The sequence below is a fragment of the Taeniopygia guttata genome, chromosome 3, assembly GCF_048771995.1.
Source record: "Taeniopygia guttata chromosome 3, bTaeGut7.mat, whole genome shotgun sequence".
NCBI lineage: Eukaryota > Metazoa > Chordata > Aves > Passeriformes > Estrildidae > Taeniopygia > Taeniopygia guttata.
The window spans coordinates 82,975,189-82,994,647 of NC_133027.1; the positions used below are offsets into that span (position 1 = coordinate 82,975,189).

The 19,459-nt window shown below is 39.2% G+C and overlaps 1 protein-coding gene across 4 annotated transcripts in view; it reads left to right on the forward strand.

Annotated features, from left to right (window-relative positions):
• Positions 1-19,459, forward strand: part of SMYD3 (SET and MYND domain containing 3) — a 385,012-nt gene that overhangs the window by 161,023 nt on the left and 204,530 nt on the right. Inside the window, exon 2 of one of the 4 annotated variants that reach the window (XM_072927226.1) lies at positions 12,779-12,847. The exons of the other annotated variants lie outside the window; for them this stretch is intronic. Within the exon in view, the coding sequence (XP_072783327.1) occupies positions 12,824-12,847 (24 nt within the window). The 5' untranslated portion in view covers positions 12,779-12,823. The remainder of the gene's footprint in view (positions 1-12,778; positions 12,848-19,459) is intronic. 4 annotated transcript variants of the gene reach the window in all.

Here is a 19,459-nt window from a genome sequence, read left to right on the forward strand (position 1 = left end):
GCATTTGCAGCAAGTTAAGAATGTATTTTTTATGTCCTAGAGGTTTACTGTTAGCTTTCAACGGTCATAAAAAAAACCTCAGCAAATGACTTTCAGAAGTCATTTTGCAATGTATTAGACTATCAATATAGCTCAAGTTTTACTTGTTGCCAATATGATCCTTGACATCACTTTGCAAGCAAATGCACTGTGTCCTGTGCTACAGCATATGCTAAAAAATGCCTTCTTGGAGACTGCAAGGAGACAGCTTCAGTTTGGGCTGATTTCCACTGTGCTGCTGTGTCTGAAAATCCACCACTTCACCTCAGCTGCCTCCTCTGTTTTCCAATGGGATCAACTGAGGGGCTCTGTGCATACCATGTGTATGGTGTTCCATAGGTAGTTTTCCTGAAATCATAAAATTTTTGAAGTAAGGAAATTCTCTCTTAAGGCTCAGGCTGGCATACCATGTATATGCAAGTAAATCTTGTGCAGCCTTTTCAAAGGCAGCACAAATTGTGAGAAAAAATAACCTATATTGATAGAGTAGGCATCAACTTTTGTGCTGTAAAAATGCCAATGAAAATGGAAGGTGAGTCAAGCTGCTTTATGCACTAAAAAAATTAAAATAATGAAGTGAAATAGACTTGAATGAATCCCTCAACTGCTCTAGATTTAGTAATACAAAATGGGAAACCCATAGAAATGGAGCAACATATGAGACAAGGCTATGTATAATAGTAGTTTCCTGAATAAAGCAGCAATAATACCAGATTCTTATAGGCCGTTATTCAAAACTGTAAGATAACTTTCTAAATATTTGTAGTTTACAGCATATAAATAAATCATAGAGTAAAATAATTACATGTCAGACCATATGCTATCAAAGTATTTTACTTTGAAAGGAGCCTTAAAGATCCTGTATCACTTAATCATTGCATGCATATGGGTTTTCATTGAATATGAAATATATACACAGTAAAGGCAAGTAATATGAATAGTACCAAAGTGACACATCCTAGAGTAGTAAATAATCCAGATAACGGAATTTATATACTCAGGGATCTTTAACTGACACATCTCAAGTTGTATTGAGCAGTTACATTTAAAGCAGTATAGTATATCTCTTATGGTGGACTTCGACTCAGTTTCTACCAGTTACAATTTATGAAGTTGAAGAATGACTACTTTTAAGCTCAGCTAATTAATTGCTAGCTTAATATTTGGCAGTCTTGTTACTTTGCAACAGAGTCTAAATCCAAATTATTTATGATGGTAGTTCAGGCACTAGACGGGATCAGTTTTCATGAGCTCCGAGTTACTGGGGTTTGTGGATCAGCGCACAGTCATATACTTAATAAGAAGAAGGAAAAGCAGAGCGGTGACAAAGAAATAAGAGTGGAGGAATGCTGCTCCCACCATGGTGCAATAGCAGCAGGAATGATATCAGACACAGAAAGAAAAAAAAAACCCAAACCAAACTAACATACACATTTTTTAGAGGTAAAATCCTATTTTGTGATCACAAATACTTTTGGTAGTATTTGGTGATGGAACGTTTGGGTGTGAATGAAACCATGTGTTGGAACAGGAGTCCCACATGCCATGTAATCTCAGTCCCCATAACTTAGGCTTCTTAACTGTGACTTCCACAGAGAAATCAGAGCATCTGTGTTAGATACCTGCCTCAGTTAGCTGATTTTATGGTGTCAGGAAATCCAAGTATTTAATTTAGTCATAAGATTAGGTACTAAACCCCTCCTTCCTATATATAGCCTAAGACCCAAACAGATAATCTACACATACAGTGCCATGTATTGATTCTGCCTTAATTTAATGAAATGGGTGTATTTAAAATTTAGGGGGAAATGAAAACCAGAAAATGGATCTATCTTAAGCTTCAGTGTTTCTAACCTCTGAAACTTTCCTTTCTTTTTCATCACCTTCCTTCAGGGTTGAGCTATAATTACACTAAAAATAACAAAGCTGCTTCCTGATTTTATCTTCTCTGGTGTCTCACTGCATCTTAGAGGTTAAAGCATTGCTTTTACAAAAGAAACCTACACGTGGAAAATTCCAGTTTTCTTTTGACGTTATGTGTATTTAGATCTTGCATGAATATATCTTGTGAGTATTACGCATTGCAGTTCAGCTTAAACCATAATAATGCGTAAGTTTCCTGGAATTGCATGAATATATAATGAATTTTTATAAAGTATAAAAAACCAATAATGTCTACCAAAAATATATTACAATATTTTGCTTTGCTTAATGTTATTTAGTGTCAAATTCAAGCAATTGATAATTCTGGCTTTTTATTTTTTTAATTGAAGCTGATTGTGGGTGGGCTAAGTTACACTTGGGACATGAGTACCTGTCCGGGAGAACTCTGGGGGGCATTTCTATATAAAATCCCTCAGCTGCATTCTTAAATTCAGGTGAAGATGCATCTGTCTTCTTTTTTATCTTTCCTTTTAGGCCTGTGCAAGTCTTGCTACAAGTAAATGTGTTAAAATATGTTGGAACTCAAAATGTCCCTCAGACATTTTTGGAGGTTCCAGGCCCTGGTCAGAAGCATTTTATACCCTGGTAGGCAGCTGGAAACAGCTGTGATTTTGAATTTCAGCCATGGAATGAGTTACCAACTTTGCAGGTGGAAAAAGAAGTCACAAAAGTTTAGATATTATAGTAGAAGTAATTACAAAGTAGAGGGAAGGATTTTTTAGTATTGTACAAGAGGGTTTTAACACTTGTACAGGGTGATTTTTACTTTGTACATGGGGGTCAGAGGTTTTAAGATGGAGGAATATAGGCCAGTTCTGTTTCTTTTCTTTCTTCTTCCTTACCTCCATGTTTTTGATGATGTTGGCACTTATGGATTGGTTTAGAGTAGAAAAGCACCATTTAATGTAGGTAGTAGGTATTGGGGACAACCTGTAAACATGTATCACGTAATATATCATATAAAAGATAGCAGCAGCCCTGGGCGGGGGGAGAGAAGAAGAAGACAGCAGACAGTGAGGGTGTCAGGGTGTGTGTGTCTCTGCCTGAGCTGCTGAGCAAACAGCCGCAGCCAGAGAAGACAATCTTTTAGATAACTTGCAATAAACTGCCTTGAGGCCGAACAACAAGAGGCTGCAGAGTTTTCTTTGGAAGCACGGGTTGGAGGAGAGACTTTGCCACCACACAGAACCCCTGAACCAGGCTGGGGTTTGGACAAAAATACAGGGAAAGAGGAGGAATGAAACAGATTTTTATCCACAGCCTGTAGTCTCATGTCACAGATCAATGTTGTAAGAGATCGTAGGCTGCAATGTGGCAGGGAGCATATGCTGCTGACTGCTGTGCCTCTGTAGGTGCTATTCCTGTGGGGAAAATAGGCAGGCTTGGTCCTTCAGTCTGTCTCAAAGATGAATTGTGTATATCATTGTGCTCGCACGCTGCGCTCCTTAGATCAGGGTCACCATTTTAACATAAACCCTTAAAACAGAACACTTAGGAGTGATGTGACCACTATTTACAGAATCTAGGTTTTATTTTTCAAATAAAAAAATTTAAGATGGATGTGATCAAAGAGCAGCTTTAACCAGTCTTGCCATCTGAACCCCTCAGCTCTACCTTTGTTTGGCTGCAAAACAGATGCCACAGAGCATAACTGTGTCCAGTGAGCCCATGTCCCTCCAGGACTGGAGAGCAGAAACAGATTTCTGTTTGGGCCAGGCCCAGTTTGGTTTTTACACCCAACCAAGTGTGTAACAGACACAGAACATTCTTGTCATACATTCCATTCCTTCTATTCCCCTCCAGTGCCGACGCTTCTCTCCCCGACGCCCTTCCTCAGCCCCAGCTAGCTCTTCTGGGGAGAGGTGCGGGCAGGTTTCTAGCGCTTCCCGCTGGACCCTCGTGGGCTTTGGGAAGCACTATCGGAGTTCCAAAGAGCAATCAGCGACCCCACAGCGAATTACGAAGAGAGTCTTTCTCTGGGGGCGAATTCTGTTTATTGTAATCCAACGGGGAATACAATAACTCGAAGGGGACCAGGCGTGCTGTGCCGGGGTTTGCCGGAGCGGCGCGGGCAAGGCAGAACGCACTGGAGCCAGCCAGAAGAAAGCGCGAAACGAACCGCGCAAACGAACTAAATACAGAATGGGGGAAAACTGAGCAGCCAATGGGGTAAAACCGTGGGGGATTCGAGGGTGGTGGGATACGGGGGTACATCCAATGAAGGATAGACAGGGGAAGGGTCCCAGGTCCTCTACCAATCACCCGGCGTCCCGGGTGGAAGATTCTAAGTGGCTGGGAAGGGACACTGAGTGACAGACAGGCATCTGGGGGAAACAGGGGGATGACTTAGCACTTTTGGGGATAACGGACACGTGGGGGAAAGGCGGGAAAACCCGGGGAGAAACCATTACAGAACCGGGGGTACATGGAACAAACCTCTACATAATACAAATGTAATAAAACATAAAAACCACAACTCCACACTCCAGGTGTCTTTTCCCAAGACCAAGGAGCAGAATAGAAAATGTATTGATTTTTTATTCTTGCTCTGTAAAATAAGTAAGGCTCAGCAGCTTAACAGGTCTCATGTCTGGAGCTACCGCACGCATCTTTAGTGTCAGCACATTTTATTTTTGCAAAAAAAAAGAAAGTCTAAAAATAAAAATCGGTGTTATTTTGAAGCACTAGAAAACCTTTTTTATTTCACCTTTTTAAAGAATAAAATAAAATGAGACTCCAAACTGAAATGCCCTGCTGCTTTTAGAGAATTCATATCAAAATCTCTTTGAGCATGACAAGTTAGTAGAGCATGGAGCTGTTTAAACTTAAGGTGTGGATAGAGATGCTTTAAATCACAGAAACTAAAGACAGAGCAGACTTTAGAGTATTTAAACTTCTGCACGTAAAATTATACCATTGTTACTTGTAAATATGCTAAAAGCCTCCTGTAGTGTCTTGTAAATATGCTAAGAATCCCCTGTAGTTAATTCTCCCACTATTGTTATAAATGAGAGCAAAGAAAATGTATTTCTTATTTTATAGCCTCAGTTCCCAGGTGTAAGTCTACTGTTTTGTTTGGCATTAGCAGCTCTGTTTCAGACAGGTTTCAAAGTCTGCCATAATTGTGAGCTGTGCTCACATTCACTGTGCTTTAGAGTCAGCAGGAAATGGTACTATGTGCTATTTTTTCAAAGAAAGGGCATTACAGTGGCAACATTAATAAATCCCGAAAGCACCCCACCTTCTCTTGGTATCCTTCAAATTCCTGTAATAGCACAGTTTCCTTTACATTGCAACATCATATTAGGGTCAGTTTGGGGATCAGGAAAAAGAAGAAAATATTGTATTTTCATTGTGCAAATCTGATTTTCCCACTGATTGCAGAGGCCAGCTGTAAAGTTCCTCATTAAAATACCAATTCAGAAATCATTTATGATGTACTTAAACTGGAATACCCCTATTGAGTAATGTACTGTGGTCAGTAGAATATGCTGGAAATGATGCCACCTTAATGAAGGACATTGTTTGGTCATCTCTCTGTTTAGTCTTTAGTCAGTCTGCTTTTCTTGAAAAAACTGCTGCAACTCTTGAGATTCAGTTTGTGATATTTTCCTGACTGCCATCTGTTTGTTTCACTGTGTGGTTGAAATTTTATTATTTTGGCCAAAATGTCATGTTTTATTATATTGTTCAGTCAATGTAAGATCCTAAGTCTTTGGGCAGATCACAGTACTACTGTTCTGTAGGTTCTGCTAAAATGGGATCATATTTCCCTGCTTAAATGTAAATAGCATACTTAAATACCTATTTACTTACATAGCCTATTTAAATACCCTCTTTCTGTTATTTATTATTTTCTCTGCTGTTTTTCTGCTTTCAGCATGAACAAATATAATTGCCTTTATGATTTACTTACCAGACTGAAAAAAAAATTATTGGGCATAAATTACTACTGAGTGTGTCCCAACATTCTTGTATTTAGTACCTGTTCCAGAGAGAGTGCTACCTAATTTGAGAGCAATTCTTTGTGGAAAAGAGATTGCAAAAAGTGCAGCATGTGTCTAGAGAGTTTTCAAAAACACCGTTCTATTTGTGGTGCAAGGAACAAAAAACTGTGAAATATGTGGTAAAACATAATGCACATTAATGTTTATGTACCAAAGGTGCTGAAACATAATAAATAACATATGTGCTAGCATAACCTTGATGTTAAAGGTCTGTTTTAAAGCTGAATTAAATTTTGAATAGACTGGAAATACTCAGAAATATGTTTTAAGGGTTTAAGACATTATGTCTTTGTGCTTCCTTTTTTTTTGCATGTCAGCTGGGGCTTTAATTGGGTTTTTTTTACATTGTATTGGGTTCTGTCAGATTTCTAGAAAGTACTTCTATAATGAGGTGTGTTAGAAATGTGCTAGATTTATTTAACTCCTGTAAATGATTACCCATACTTTGGTGCAGTACATTATTTCACCATGGGTTAAGCTGGTTATTGTCTAACAGTCTCCACTCATACTTCTTCCTACTTCTATATAACACTCTGTCAAATATTCTGCTTAATGTTTAGTGCAGTATGTTGGATGGCTTTGTAGTGTTTTCTCTCCTGAGCCTTAAACTTACTACTAGAGAGGTGTGTTAGCATTGCAAAAATGAAATTTTGAATAGTTCATCCCATTTGGTCTGGAGTTTTGTTACTGCTTTAATTCAGTCTGGTCTGCGTGGGAAATCACAACTAATTTCTTGGTATTGTTTCTTTGGATGATTAAAAAATAAAAATCAGAAGGTAAAATTTTCAAAAGTTATTAATTTTTTATTGATAAAGGGCTGGTTTTGATTTTTTTTTTTTTTCTGGACTACTTAGAGAACGTCCTTGAACTCCACGAACATTATTCATATGTCACTGTACTAATTTCTGCACAGATTCTTCAGTTCTTCCTATTATAAAATATATTAAGTATATAAAGATATACTTTATAAAAAGATACTTTTTGGTATCCTTAAAAAATTAACGTAATAATTGCTTATGATAATGTGCTATGTTTCAGTGAATCTCCATCTTTCTGCTGGGATATTTTTACTGATTGTTAATTTCAGTACTGGATATTTTGTTTGGGTACAATCTAATTTGGTAATCTGTGAAGTTGTGCACTGGAAAACTACTTCCTCCTGTACTTTGTATTTCCACTCATTCTTCTGAATCCATCCACCTATTTTTTTTCCTTCCTTTTTTCTGGATATCTCCATATTGATGCTAATCCCTATTCCAATACTTTCCAGTACTACTCAGAAGTGCCTAAACATGCTATTATACTAATAGCTTTTGCTTGTGTCTTTGCACAGGTGTGTTCAGCTGATAGTGCTGGTGAAAAGCAATTTAAACAAGCCCAGTGAGTGCTGGCAGTCACTCTTCTGTTTCTCTCCTCCACTTACCAAACGTAAATGTTCAACACCATTCATTTCCTAGCTTTGGAAAGCTTATTGCTTCTGTACCCTGCATGGCAGCTACATGCACCTGGGGGATAAGGACCCAGGAGAGACAGTTTTGACAATGATTTTATCATCTCTACTTGCATCCTCTTCTCTCTTATTCCTTGCAGTTATCATCCCAGTATCTATGCCTTTGTTGAATCCAATGACCAGTCAAGAATCACAGCCCACCCTTAACTATCCAAAGCTGATTTTGAAAGTTTCCTGTCATACCTAGGGAAAAATGCCTTTTTCTTTTCCCTTTGCCTGCTCGGGGTTAGTCCTGCCTACATACTGAGACCTGGAATGGTGGCTCTTGTTGCTTTGGCCTTGGGAGGTTTGCATGTGCTTGCTGAGCCTGGTCATGCTGGTATTGCTCCCTTTGGGAGACACCTTTTTCAGGGGACATTTTAGGAACAACCTTTTCTTTTCTCAGCCATTGGGTCCTGAGATCGTCCCTTGTGCTTCTGTACCTGTGGGGATTGGCTTTGAGGTCTGAGCTGGGGATAATGAGTATAGAGTTCAAAGTCCTGGCCCATCCGGTATCTGAGGACACTTACTGCTCCTCAAAGGGAACTACTACTCCCAAAGTGTCCTAGATGTGGTATCAGCATACAAGAACAGAATTATTTTTATATGGTATATATGATATATATTTCCAGATCCATAAAAAGCACAGAATAAGTTAAAGTGGAACAGTGTTTTTTCCATTCCTTTCCCCCCGCCAAGTTTTCTGTTTGAAGGCTTTTAATAACTCTTTTATAAACAGTATCTCTCTGTTAATTCAGAATAATTAAAACCATTTTTTCAGTCTTAAATGTTTGATATCAATTCTGGCCTGCTGCTATGATGATAGAAAATGTGATATAAAGATTTTAATTGAAAGTCTGCGCTGAATCACTATGCTTGCTAACTGTCAGGGACAACCTGTCCTGGTGATATTACTGCTGGTTTTCCAGGTCCCTCAGCGATCTTGAGGAAACCATAGTAGCTCTGTCTGCCAAGTTTTTTCTATGTACATCAATGTAAAAGATGTCAGGGTAATGAAGTCTGAGTCTATTTTTGTTTTGTTTTGTTTTTTCTCCCCTCTCACAAATTAATTAGCCTTATTTTTAATGTAGATTTCTTTGCTTTATGTGTCTCTGCATCCACAGAAGAAGAAAAATTAGTAAATAGTTTTTCCTTATTGCATTATTTGAATTTCCATTTTTGGTGCTATGCCCAGGCCCTGATACTTTCAAAGGTGGCTACATGAACTCCTTCAAGTCTTGATAGTGCTGACACTTTGGGCTCTTGACTTAACATTTCTCTGTGGTTTCCCCATGCTTTCTCCCTTCTCTGGGAATTCCACCAAAAGAGTATTTAGATGTAAAGTGGGTCATTCCTTACCTTCCATTCATTTTCTGTTAGAATAACAGAATCATTAAGGTTGGAAAAAGCCTCCAAGATTATCAAGTCTAAATTTTGATTGAACACCATATCAACTAAACTGTAGCACAACAGAGTGGATCCCATGAGTGAAGTGGAGATTGGTGGCTGTCTTGGCCACAGCAACCAGGAAGCAATTGATATTTAAAATCGCTGTTGACAGGAGGAAAAATGACAGGAGGACAGCAAAACCTATACTCTGGACGTGAGGAGAGCAGATTTCAGGATGCTCAAGGAATTAGTCAATAATGTTGCCTGGGAAATTTTTTTTTGCAGGTGCTGGAGTACATCAGTGCTGATCATTTTTCAAACATCACCTCTTAAGGGGACAGGAACAGGCAATTTCCAAATGTCAGAAGTCAAGCAGGCGAGGAAGAAGCCTGGCTTGGCTGAACAGGAATCTTCTCTCGGAAATAAGGCAAAAGAGGAAGGTGTGTGGCCTGAAGCTGTGTCAGGGGAGGTTTATGTTGGATACTAGGAAAAGCTTATTCACCCAGAGGGTGGCTGGGCACTGGAACAGGCTCCCCAAGAAAGTGGTCACAGCACCATCCTGGCAGAGTTCAACAACTATTTGGACAATGCTCTGAGGCACATGGTGTGATCTTGGGGTGTCCTGTGCAGTGCTAAGAGTCGAACTGGGTGATTCTTGTGGTTTCCTTCCAACTCAGCATAGACTATATTTCTGTAAAGTTCCATGTCAAGTTGTTTCTTGAGCACTGCCTGGGATGGTAGCTCCACCACCTCCTTGAGAAACCCATTGCAATGCTTAACTACCCTTTCAGTGAAAAAATTCTTCCTGATTTCCAGCCTGCACCTCCCTGGTGCGGCTTGAGGCTATGTCCTCTTGTCCTGTCACTTGTTGCCTGGGACAAGAAGCCAATCCCCACTTGGCTTCAGATCCCTTTCAGGAAGTTGTAAGACAGTGATAAGGTCCACCTTCTTCCTCAGGCTAAACAAGCCCAGCTCCCTCAGCTGCTCCTCATATGACTTATTTCCTTCACCAGCCCCATTGCCCTCCTCTGGACACGCTCCAGCACTTCAATGTCCTTCTTGCAGTGAGGGCCCCGAACTGAGCATTGGATTCAAGGTGAGGCCTCACCTGTGCCGAGTAATGGGGACAATCCCTGTCCTGGTCCTGCTGGCCACACCACTGCTGGTACAGGCCAGGATGCCATTGGCCTCCTTGGCGCCTTGGGCACTCTACTGGCTCATGTTCAGCTGCTGTTGACCAGCTTGGTCCTTCTGTCGAGCCCTCCTGCTCTCCAGCAGATCAACACTTCCTCCCAGCTTTAGTGTCATCTGCGGAATTATTGAGGGTGCATTCAATCCCCTCACGCAGATTTGATAAAGATACTAAACAGGACTGGCATTTGCTGCTTACTTGTGCATTTTGTCTATTGAGTGAACAGGTGCTTCTTTCATTTACAAAAAATATTTATGGGTCTATGTGTAGTTTCAGGATTTGTGTGTGCCAGCCTTCTCAATACCAATCTGCAGAGTGGATGCCATCCCAGGGCCCCTGTGCTGGCCAGGTGCAGGTTGTGCACTGCTCTGGGCACTGCTTGCATGAGAGACAAACAAGTCACAGTTTCCTTGAGTTGTGGGATCACACAAAATGTTAGTTCTATGGTCTTCTCATTTGTAAAATGGGAATAATAAGCTTCCCGAAGTGGTTAGTATTTGAGAAACTTTGGTGAAAACGTCCATAGGGATTGTTCATCTAACACAAGAGAATAGTGAATCGAGATACTGATATAGAAGTAGGTGTTGTGCTTTCATTTTGACAACAGTGATAATACAGGCATGTCATTAAAATGAGGAATTGTGTCTTGGTGGAAGTGTTCTTTTATTTCTTTAATTTTGTAAATATCTTGTCACTTGTTCAGGGCAAAACTAGTTTTAAATTTCTTTCTCATTTGACAAATGATAATGTGAGGTCCAGTCCCTGGACCTCTGAATATATATGATGTCTCAATAACTTATTCTGCTTTACAAAAAGATATGCAGAGACTGTAGTGTTTGGCTCTTAGGGAAAAAAATCTGGAATCAGTTCCTGATTGTAGATTTACAGGGCCATGTTACACTGCCATGTTACCATCAGTCACAGAGATTGCTGTAAGAGTTCTGCTGAGTTAATGTCTTAAAAAAATCAGACCAAGGTTTCATCTGATGGATTCAATAATATCTTTATTAAAATGATTAGATTTTCCTATTACATAAGCAGCAATAAATTCTTCAATATCACTGTCAGATAATTAATAATGTGGGATTATGATTTCTCTGTGGCAAAGTAGATAAAGAAAAGAACCAAAGGCAGAATATGAAAGTTTGATGATAATACTATAGATAAAAAAAATCCCAATGAGTGAAAGAACTATCAGATTTAAAGAGATATCATGCAAATAAAAATGTGATAGAAGTGTATAAAGAACTGGTAATGTAGAAAAAAGGAAAAGTGACATAAGTAATGCAAATATGTCTTATATTTCAAGGAAGTGTTTTTAAAAAAGATCCTGAAATAAAAAGAAAAATTTAACAGAACAGTTTTTAGAAGTCACAAGCACTATTTTGCAGAACATACAGTTTCCTCATGGTTATGTACTGCTGCTGGAGGATTGGAGTTCATTCTAATTCAAATAACCTATATATACACACTTATAAATCTGCATTATAGGGCATATGCCCATGTGGTCCTCACACATCAAGCTTCATATAAACACACTGTGACATCAGAGGGATCCTGTGGGAGGACAGAACAAGTACTGTCAGTGCACAGAAAAACAGCAAAAGGATGTGCCTTTGTAGCATATAACAAAGAAAATTTTGAGTTAAGGAATAAATTCTGCCCTTTTGACTTCAGAGTTGTTGGACCTTTGTACCGTGGATCTGATTCTGGCCTACAAAGCAGAAGAGTTCAGTGTGAAGCAGGGTTGATGGGCTTTGATGGGCTGGACTCGTGCCAGGCCTTCATGCACTGCCTGATCATTTCTTGTGAAACGCGTTACTCTGTTCTTCAACTTGGGAGAAATATTTTGTTTGCAAAACACGTAGCTGCATATTCACTTAGGCCTCCCAAGCATGTGAATGCATGGGGTGAGATGGATGGCAGTAATTTTCGCAGCTTAAGTTGCCACTTTATCACGGGGAAGCAAATAGGATCCATACGAGGTACATGTTATTGCAGAGTATGTTCCTTGTGTATCATTTGGCTGCAGTTAAAGCTCATCAAATCTCCTTTATGACTCCTTATATCTCAAGATTCTATTTGTGTCAGATTTCATGTGTGTATTTCACTGGAGGCTGCATTCAAAGCAACATATTCCAGACAGGAGAGCGGCTGAGGGCTGCTGCCATGCTAGGATGGAAATTCAGGCAAAAAACATCTGCGTAATGAGGGAAAATTAGAATTCCTCGTGCTAAAGGAGATGTTGGATTCAATAAAGGGTTTTTCTTTAATAATCTCAGTATACTGGAATTTGTTGTCCACTGATCTCATTAGGTCACACAAAATGTTTTGTCTTAGGATGATACATACCAGGAGAAAACGACATTTAGATATAAAAGACAAATCAAAATGCATAAAAACCACACTACTTTAGCAGTTGAAAGCGATATTGCATCCTGGTACTCTTTATACCCTGTTTCTCAATGAAACAGACAAAGACACTCTTGCAATGTTTTAAATACATCAAAAATTATTAAAGATTGCCTGAAGCACTGATTTGAAATTTCAGTACTGAAAACATTTGGTAGTGGCTGCCATTTTCATGCATTAATTCTTGGGGAAATACATTATCATGGCTGTCTTTTGGAAGTCTGTTGCCCATGAGGGCTCTGCTGGAAAGATTTGTATTTTAAAGAAATGCTAATTGTGATAGTGAGCTTTCTTGGGCCATTTCAGGTCTGCTTGGGTTCTCATACTCCAATTGTCTGTGACATGGTTTGAATGATGAAGCTGTTGGATGTGCAGGTGGGTGCTCTCTCTTTGGTGTGTCCTGCATTGCCCTTGGGCATGAGGAATAGGAGTTTGCTGCAGGTGCCCTCTCAGAACCTCTGCCAGGGCTCTGTAAGTAATTAGGTGGAATTATTAGATATAAAAATATGCTGATACATTAGAAAAGATGTTAGTGTAGCAATGGAATTTTTAGAAATGAAAGCTCTCTACTGTATTTCAAGTCTGCCATAGCCAAAAGCTAGCCTAGTAGGAAACACAGCCAGCAATGACAGGCTTTTTTTTTTTTTTTTTTTTTGAGGATTTAGTAACCTGAATTTCTGCCACAAAAAGATTTTACAGCTTTCATATATATTGATGAGGATAATCTAAAGAGAGTTTATCTCTGTAATCTAATTTGGAAAATTAATTACTGAGCTGGTTTTTATGTATTTTATCCCAGTGTACAAATAATCTTATTTTTTTATCAGTACAGAAATTGAACTTGTGCCTCAGAACATCAGCCCTAGTTTGGCAGTCATGGCATTAGCACTATTCCAAAAAAGCACATCAGAAGACATTGCTTCAGTGGCATGGCAATGTGCTCTGTTTGCCATATGTAGGCATACATAACAATATCTATCATTTGCTGTAGATACTCTTGCAACTTACATGATTTTCTCCCTAGCAGAGTTTCTTTTCTGTTACAACTGGAGAACATTTCAAGTGGTTAATAGAAAATCCAGTCTCTTATCTGTGAGCTTGTTATATGTGCCTGTCATTTGCTCATATTATTACAACAGCTTGTAGAATATTAACATTTGTTTCCAAAGTATCGAAAAATGGCAGTGATATGCTTCAGCTCTTCTCCCTCTGCCTCCACAGACACATGCTGCACACAGCCTTGCAGTGTGGGAGTTGGGTGGTTTTGGTCTGCCCATGCAGCGCTGACAGGTCAGGAATCTGAGATGGAGCACTGGCACTGATTTCTGAGAAATCATGAAACAGGGATTTTTAGCTGAAAAGAGAGTATAGGCAAGGTTTTGTGATAGTTTCCATTTGAAAGCTGATTACTCAGTAAGTGTAGGGGAGGAAAGTGAAAGGGATGGCAGAAGGATGGGGTAGACAGCTTTGTGGAAAAATGAGTTATGAACTACTCTAGGAAGCAGTAATACGGTAGAGAGGAGAGATGTAATAAAACATTTCTGCATGTGAAGAAAGCATCTTTGCTGCCCACCTGATCTTACTTTTGTTTTGAATACTGAAGGAAATTATGCATCAACTGACAACAGAGCTTTTCAGATTCCTCTGGCAGTTTGCATGCTACATTACACCTTAATCAGTGATAATTCATTCAGAAAAACTTGTAGACATGGGACTCGTGTAATGAGATCACATACTCTTATGGGGAGCATAGTCCTCATCTAGAAAAAGATAACAGTAAGCTAATTTTGCATCGTTCTGATTTGACATTTCAATTGAAGTCATGTGTGGGAAGCTTTCTGCACAAGAGAAACTATAGCTTTTATCATTGAAATTCCAATTGTCATGGAAAACAAGCAAAGCTGTAACTGGGATCTTGCTCAAACATCCAAATGAAGAAAAGTCAGATTTAGAGTTCAGCCAGGCTCCTCTCTAATTAGTATTCTTACAGTGTGGCTATGACCATGGTAGATGCTCTTGAAAATTGTCACCTTTTGAGATTAGAAGATGAACCATTAGATTACATTGAAGCAGTCAGCATTTCCTTTTGTGTTGGCATATTCCTGGCAGCTGAAAAAGTGTTGCTCTCTTAAATGAGTATGTTCCTATCAGGCAAGGCCTGATCTTAAGATGAACAAATTGGAGTATACAATTGGAGTATGTTATATTTCACTGTCAATCTCTTTCCTTAATTGCTTGTTTGTTTGTTTGTTTGTTTATTTGTTTTGTTTTGTTTTAAGCAAAGGCTATGATATAAAGTTTTGTCTGAACTCAGGTTTTTTTTTTTTTTCCTTTCTTTTTCCAACACATACTGTTCAGTGGACTGAAAATCTATGGTTAATTAAGGAATTCTTAAATTTGGAATATAAGTGCTACTGTGGATCCATTCATTTTGTGTCAGGCATACCTAATACAGTCTTGTAATTTTTAAGAATTATTCAAACTAGCAGATAGCCTTCTGCTTTTTTAGGTTCTCCATTAAGCTAATATTTGAAATACCTCAGAACCAAAGGTTACTATAAGGAATTTCTGCAATGTAGAACTGCTTTAAAATATGTATCAGTCACACATAGGAGCTCATGGCATTTTAAGCTGTTTGTTTCTTGGAGGACCAACCAAAATTTCAACACAAAGTCTTGATATCTGTGCTTGCCAGAGTTGATTTATGACTTATCCAGAACAAAATCTTGTACACATGACTGCTGAACTCCAGCCCAGCTTAAAGCACATAACTCCTGCAATATGCACAGCAAGTGGAGCTAGGTGTGTGTCCAACAGGGAAGGGGAGGTGGCTCTCAGATGTGGGTATCGTTGTGCCATGTCTCTTCCACCCTGCCAGCTCATGGCAAAGCAGAATGGCACTTCTGGTGTGACCTTAAGTCCAGCAAGTGGACTCAGCCAGCACTCACTTTAAAAGTTGTTCTGAAAAATGGCAGAAAAATTTCATCCATGGGTTAAGAGAGCTGTTCAGCTCTCTCTCTTTCTCTACAGGAAGACATTTGGTTTGCTCTTCAACCAGCAGATCTGATTGTGTGCGGGCAGCAAGGAGATTTGTTACAAGATTTTATTATTTTATTCCACTTAATTTCAAAATATTCACGATTTATTCTTTCGCTAGTATTATATTTAAATAAAATTTAGGACATTGTTTTTGGTGAATACAACCCGGGGAATGTCATGTGGTCACTACTGTCACAGTGAATATTTTATTACAGCAGTTGAAATCTTGTATTTTGATGAGGGAGAGGGTACCATCATTTCAGTCCTTTGAAATTTCTTGGAGGATCATTACCTTATTTGCTTATATTTATATGCCTTATTTGTTACCTTATTTGCTTATTTAGTTTTTGAGGCAGGCAGGGTGTTAATGCGTGTCAGGAAGAAAACATGATTGATACCACTTTAAGCACTTTGCCAAAACAGTAAGCAAACTTTTCCAGTCTGACTGATGATTTCTGTGATCATGCAATAAAGCTAGCCTAGCTTTTGAATTGGTTCAGGGCCAAGGGATAACTTGTCTTCAAATGGAGATCTTTACATTTATCAGTTTATTTTTTTTGCCTTCCACAGAGACTGGCCAAATAAAATGTTTTCTTTGTACCCTGTATGCCATTCTGGTGTTTTCATCAATTTCTCTCTGTCTCTGGGGCTACAGGTGTCAGTCAGCTGCAATAAAGTGTCATTTTTTCCACTTTGGTGTTTTTTGAGAGCTCTCAAATAGTTAGTACCCAGTTTCCTGGACCTGTGCCTTGGGTAAGACACATGGGACATGTTCTCAAGGGCTGTGGTAGAAATGTGTGTGGCTGATCTGGACACAGTAGTAATAAAATACAGAGCTAAGAGTCATCTCCTGCCCACTGATAGGCAAGTTCAGCAAACTCTTCTTATGTTTCTTGCTTGATATAAATTTTTGACCTTTGCGATTCAGAGGACAGCTCGAAAATATCCAAGTGAACCAATAAGAATCAGTAGCCAAAACACCAAGAATTCTGGCTTTGTTACTGATAGAAAAATAGCTTTCTTCACTTCCTTCCTTTATCACAGAAAATGTCAAAAATTGGATTTTCTCTTTTATAAATTCCTTAAGCATGATGTTACTGCATTTACTGCTTCTCCAGAACCTTTTGTGAACCAGGAAAATTAGATCCTGCTCCTGCATCACAAGTGCAGACACAGACATGCAACAAAGCTGCCCCAATCCCCCTTTGGGTTCTGAAGCAGGCAGTGTGTTGCAGGCTGGGAAGTTAGGCAGCTAATAAACAATAAGTAGTTGAAATAGAAACGGGGTGCAGAGGATTTTGAGATTGTGTTCTTCACCTTAACTATTTTGCCATGTTAGGAATTAATGAATTCATTACCATTCTTCAATGAGCCTCAAGCTAATAACCTTGTGAGCTTAAATACCCTCAAGGTAATTTTTTCCTTTCTTTTAAATCAGGCCAATTTTGTAAATGTCAAGCAGTCTGGACTAAGAAATGGCTAATTTTGTGTCATTTAAAATCTTTTCGTAGCTGTGATTGTATCTTTCCTGAGTGTGATTAGTTAGAAAACTTGAATGTTCACTTCAATCTGGGCAAGGTAGTACTACAGAAGCATTTAGCAATCCTTCAATCCTAGAGCCAGAATGTTGTTAGGTTCCCATAAAATATAAGATGCATGGTATAGTGAAAATAATGTAATATCACAAAATTGAACAGGATACTTCATTTGCAGCTTGGAAATTAGAGATGCATCTGGCCTTTTTTTCCCAGCCGTGTGGGAGTGCTGCAATGTAGCTCTGTTCTGGGCACCCTGTGTGCCCTGCCTGGAATTGCCTTTCAGGATGCATGTGCAAAACTCATCTGAAACTGCAGACTCACCTGTGAAGTACCACAGGGGCATTAAGTTCTGAAAAAGCAAGACCAGGAAACAATAGAGCAGCTAAAACATTGCCTGTGGTAGAGAGAACATGATGTCGAATTTAATCATCAATATTCATTGATGTAAAACAAAGAAAACACCTACAATCTGTTTTAGACTCATGTTTGTAGCTTGGATGAGAGGACAGAAAAAAATGCTTGCAAAAAAAAGTTTTGTGGGGCACACTGGAGAGTCTGGCTTTAGTTTTAAAAATGGCTTAAAAATTCAGTTATAAATAGTTCTCAAAGCACAGTTTAGACTTTTTAGTGTGTGAAAAGGGAGAAGATGGGAAAGAAGGAAATGGTCAGGTGGGTGTGCAGCACTATTTCAGACTGGTGAATAAAGGGAGATTTAAGGAATAGGTCTGCCTGGTTTGAAGACATTTTCCTTGCCACATGGACTCCAAAATGGCCATCAGTATAGGGAGGATTTTAAGAATTACACTGAAATTATGCTAGCTGAAAGGAAGGCCATGGAACTTGAAATTTGGTATTACTATCTGGAGCAAAAAATCTACTATCTGCAGATGAATGCTGATGGGGTGGGGGTGGAGCACCTACAAAGAGCAAATTGAAGTGGACTCCCACAGTAATTCTATCACTCTGAGTTAGAGCTGATTCCTTCAGAATCCCAAAATATTCACTCTGCAGCATTCCCAAGGTAGGAACAGAGCAGTGTCCCATGTAAATTATGTCCTAATCTCACCCTAACCCTATGGCAGAAGAGAAAGGATAAGTAAATAAGATAAGTGGAACTCAACTGAAACCAACTAAGAAACATTGCTAACTAACATTTTCACCTTAGAGGAGTTATTAGGTGCCAGAATCAGGATCTATCTTTGAGATTCTTGCAGTTCAAATAATTTTCTCAAATACGTGGTAAGATCTTTGCCATGCTTCTGATCTTTGCTCTCATTCTCAGACTACACTCAAGTTTGAGGCTCTTAGATTGACTAAATAACTGATGAGCCATGCTCATGTTCAGAATTTGACACTGCTGATGTGCTTTGCAGGATAGAAGAGATTTTTCACTAGCTTCATGGCATAGGACATCTGCTGCCATCCCTTAAGCAATAGACTGAAGTTTTTTAACAGATGTTTTATAAAGCATTTTCATAATGTGTTATTCTATGTTTCCTTTGACTCTTCCTATTAAATCAAGATTTTTAAGCTGTTTTCTTTAAAGACAAGTGACAAGTGAATCAGTAAGTAAAGGTACAGAGACAGACAGTTTGACAGCCTATGAAAACAATCCAGGGTATAATAAATGGCAAAGCTGATTTGTAATTCTGGTTTATATATTGCAAAATTTCTAGGAACAGTTGCGTAGTTTTGGAAGTTTCTTCTTTAAAACTAACCTTCCCCTGTGTTGTGAGTGAGCATCAGCAGCTGTGGCTCAACTATGTCCAAGTACGAGGACGGGAATTTGAGTTTTGTTTTTTGCTTTGTCCATCAGTGCTGTGATTCTCATGGCTTTCTGCCTTCTGTTTCCTATGATTTCTAGATGGCTCCTGACCCTTCATTGTCTTCCAGCCCCTGTAATTCCTATCCCTGCTTTGATAATAGCATTTTGGTGAAGGCTTGCTTGAATCGTTTGTGGGTTCGCCACAGTAAGTGATTATTTCATCCATGATGTGTTAGTACGGGGTTTCTTTCCTCATTTTTTCTGAATGCTTGTGCACCCATGGGCACATCTGGTGCTGAGCACTCACAATAAATTTCTCTGCCGTCCCTGTGAGGAGTCTTGGTGATTTGGCTTGGTGATGGAAAAGCAGGTGCTGCCCGCTGTGCCCGAGTCCCTCCTTTGGTGGCACATCGGTGCTGGGACTCCCTTTGAGCTCACTGCTGAGTGTGCTCTCTGGGCTGCAGAACTGACATCTTCATCACCCCAGCTGTTTTCAAATAGGCCGATTAATCAATACGTCTGTATTAATTTCTATATCTCCTTACTGTGTGCTAGCACAGAAAAAGCTCTATAGAAGTTCAGCAGAGTATAAGATGTGTTGTAGCTGTTCCCACAAAAGTGCGTTACTTCAAAGCTACTTTCACT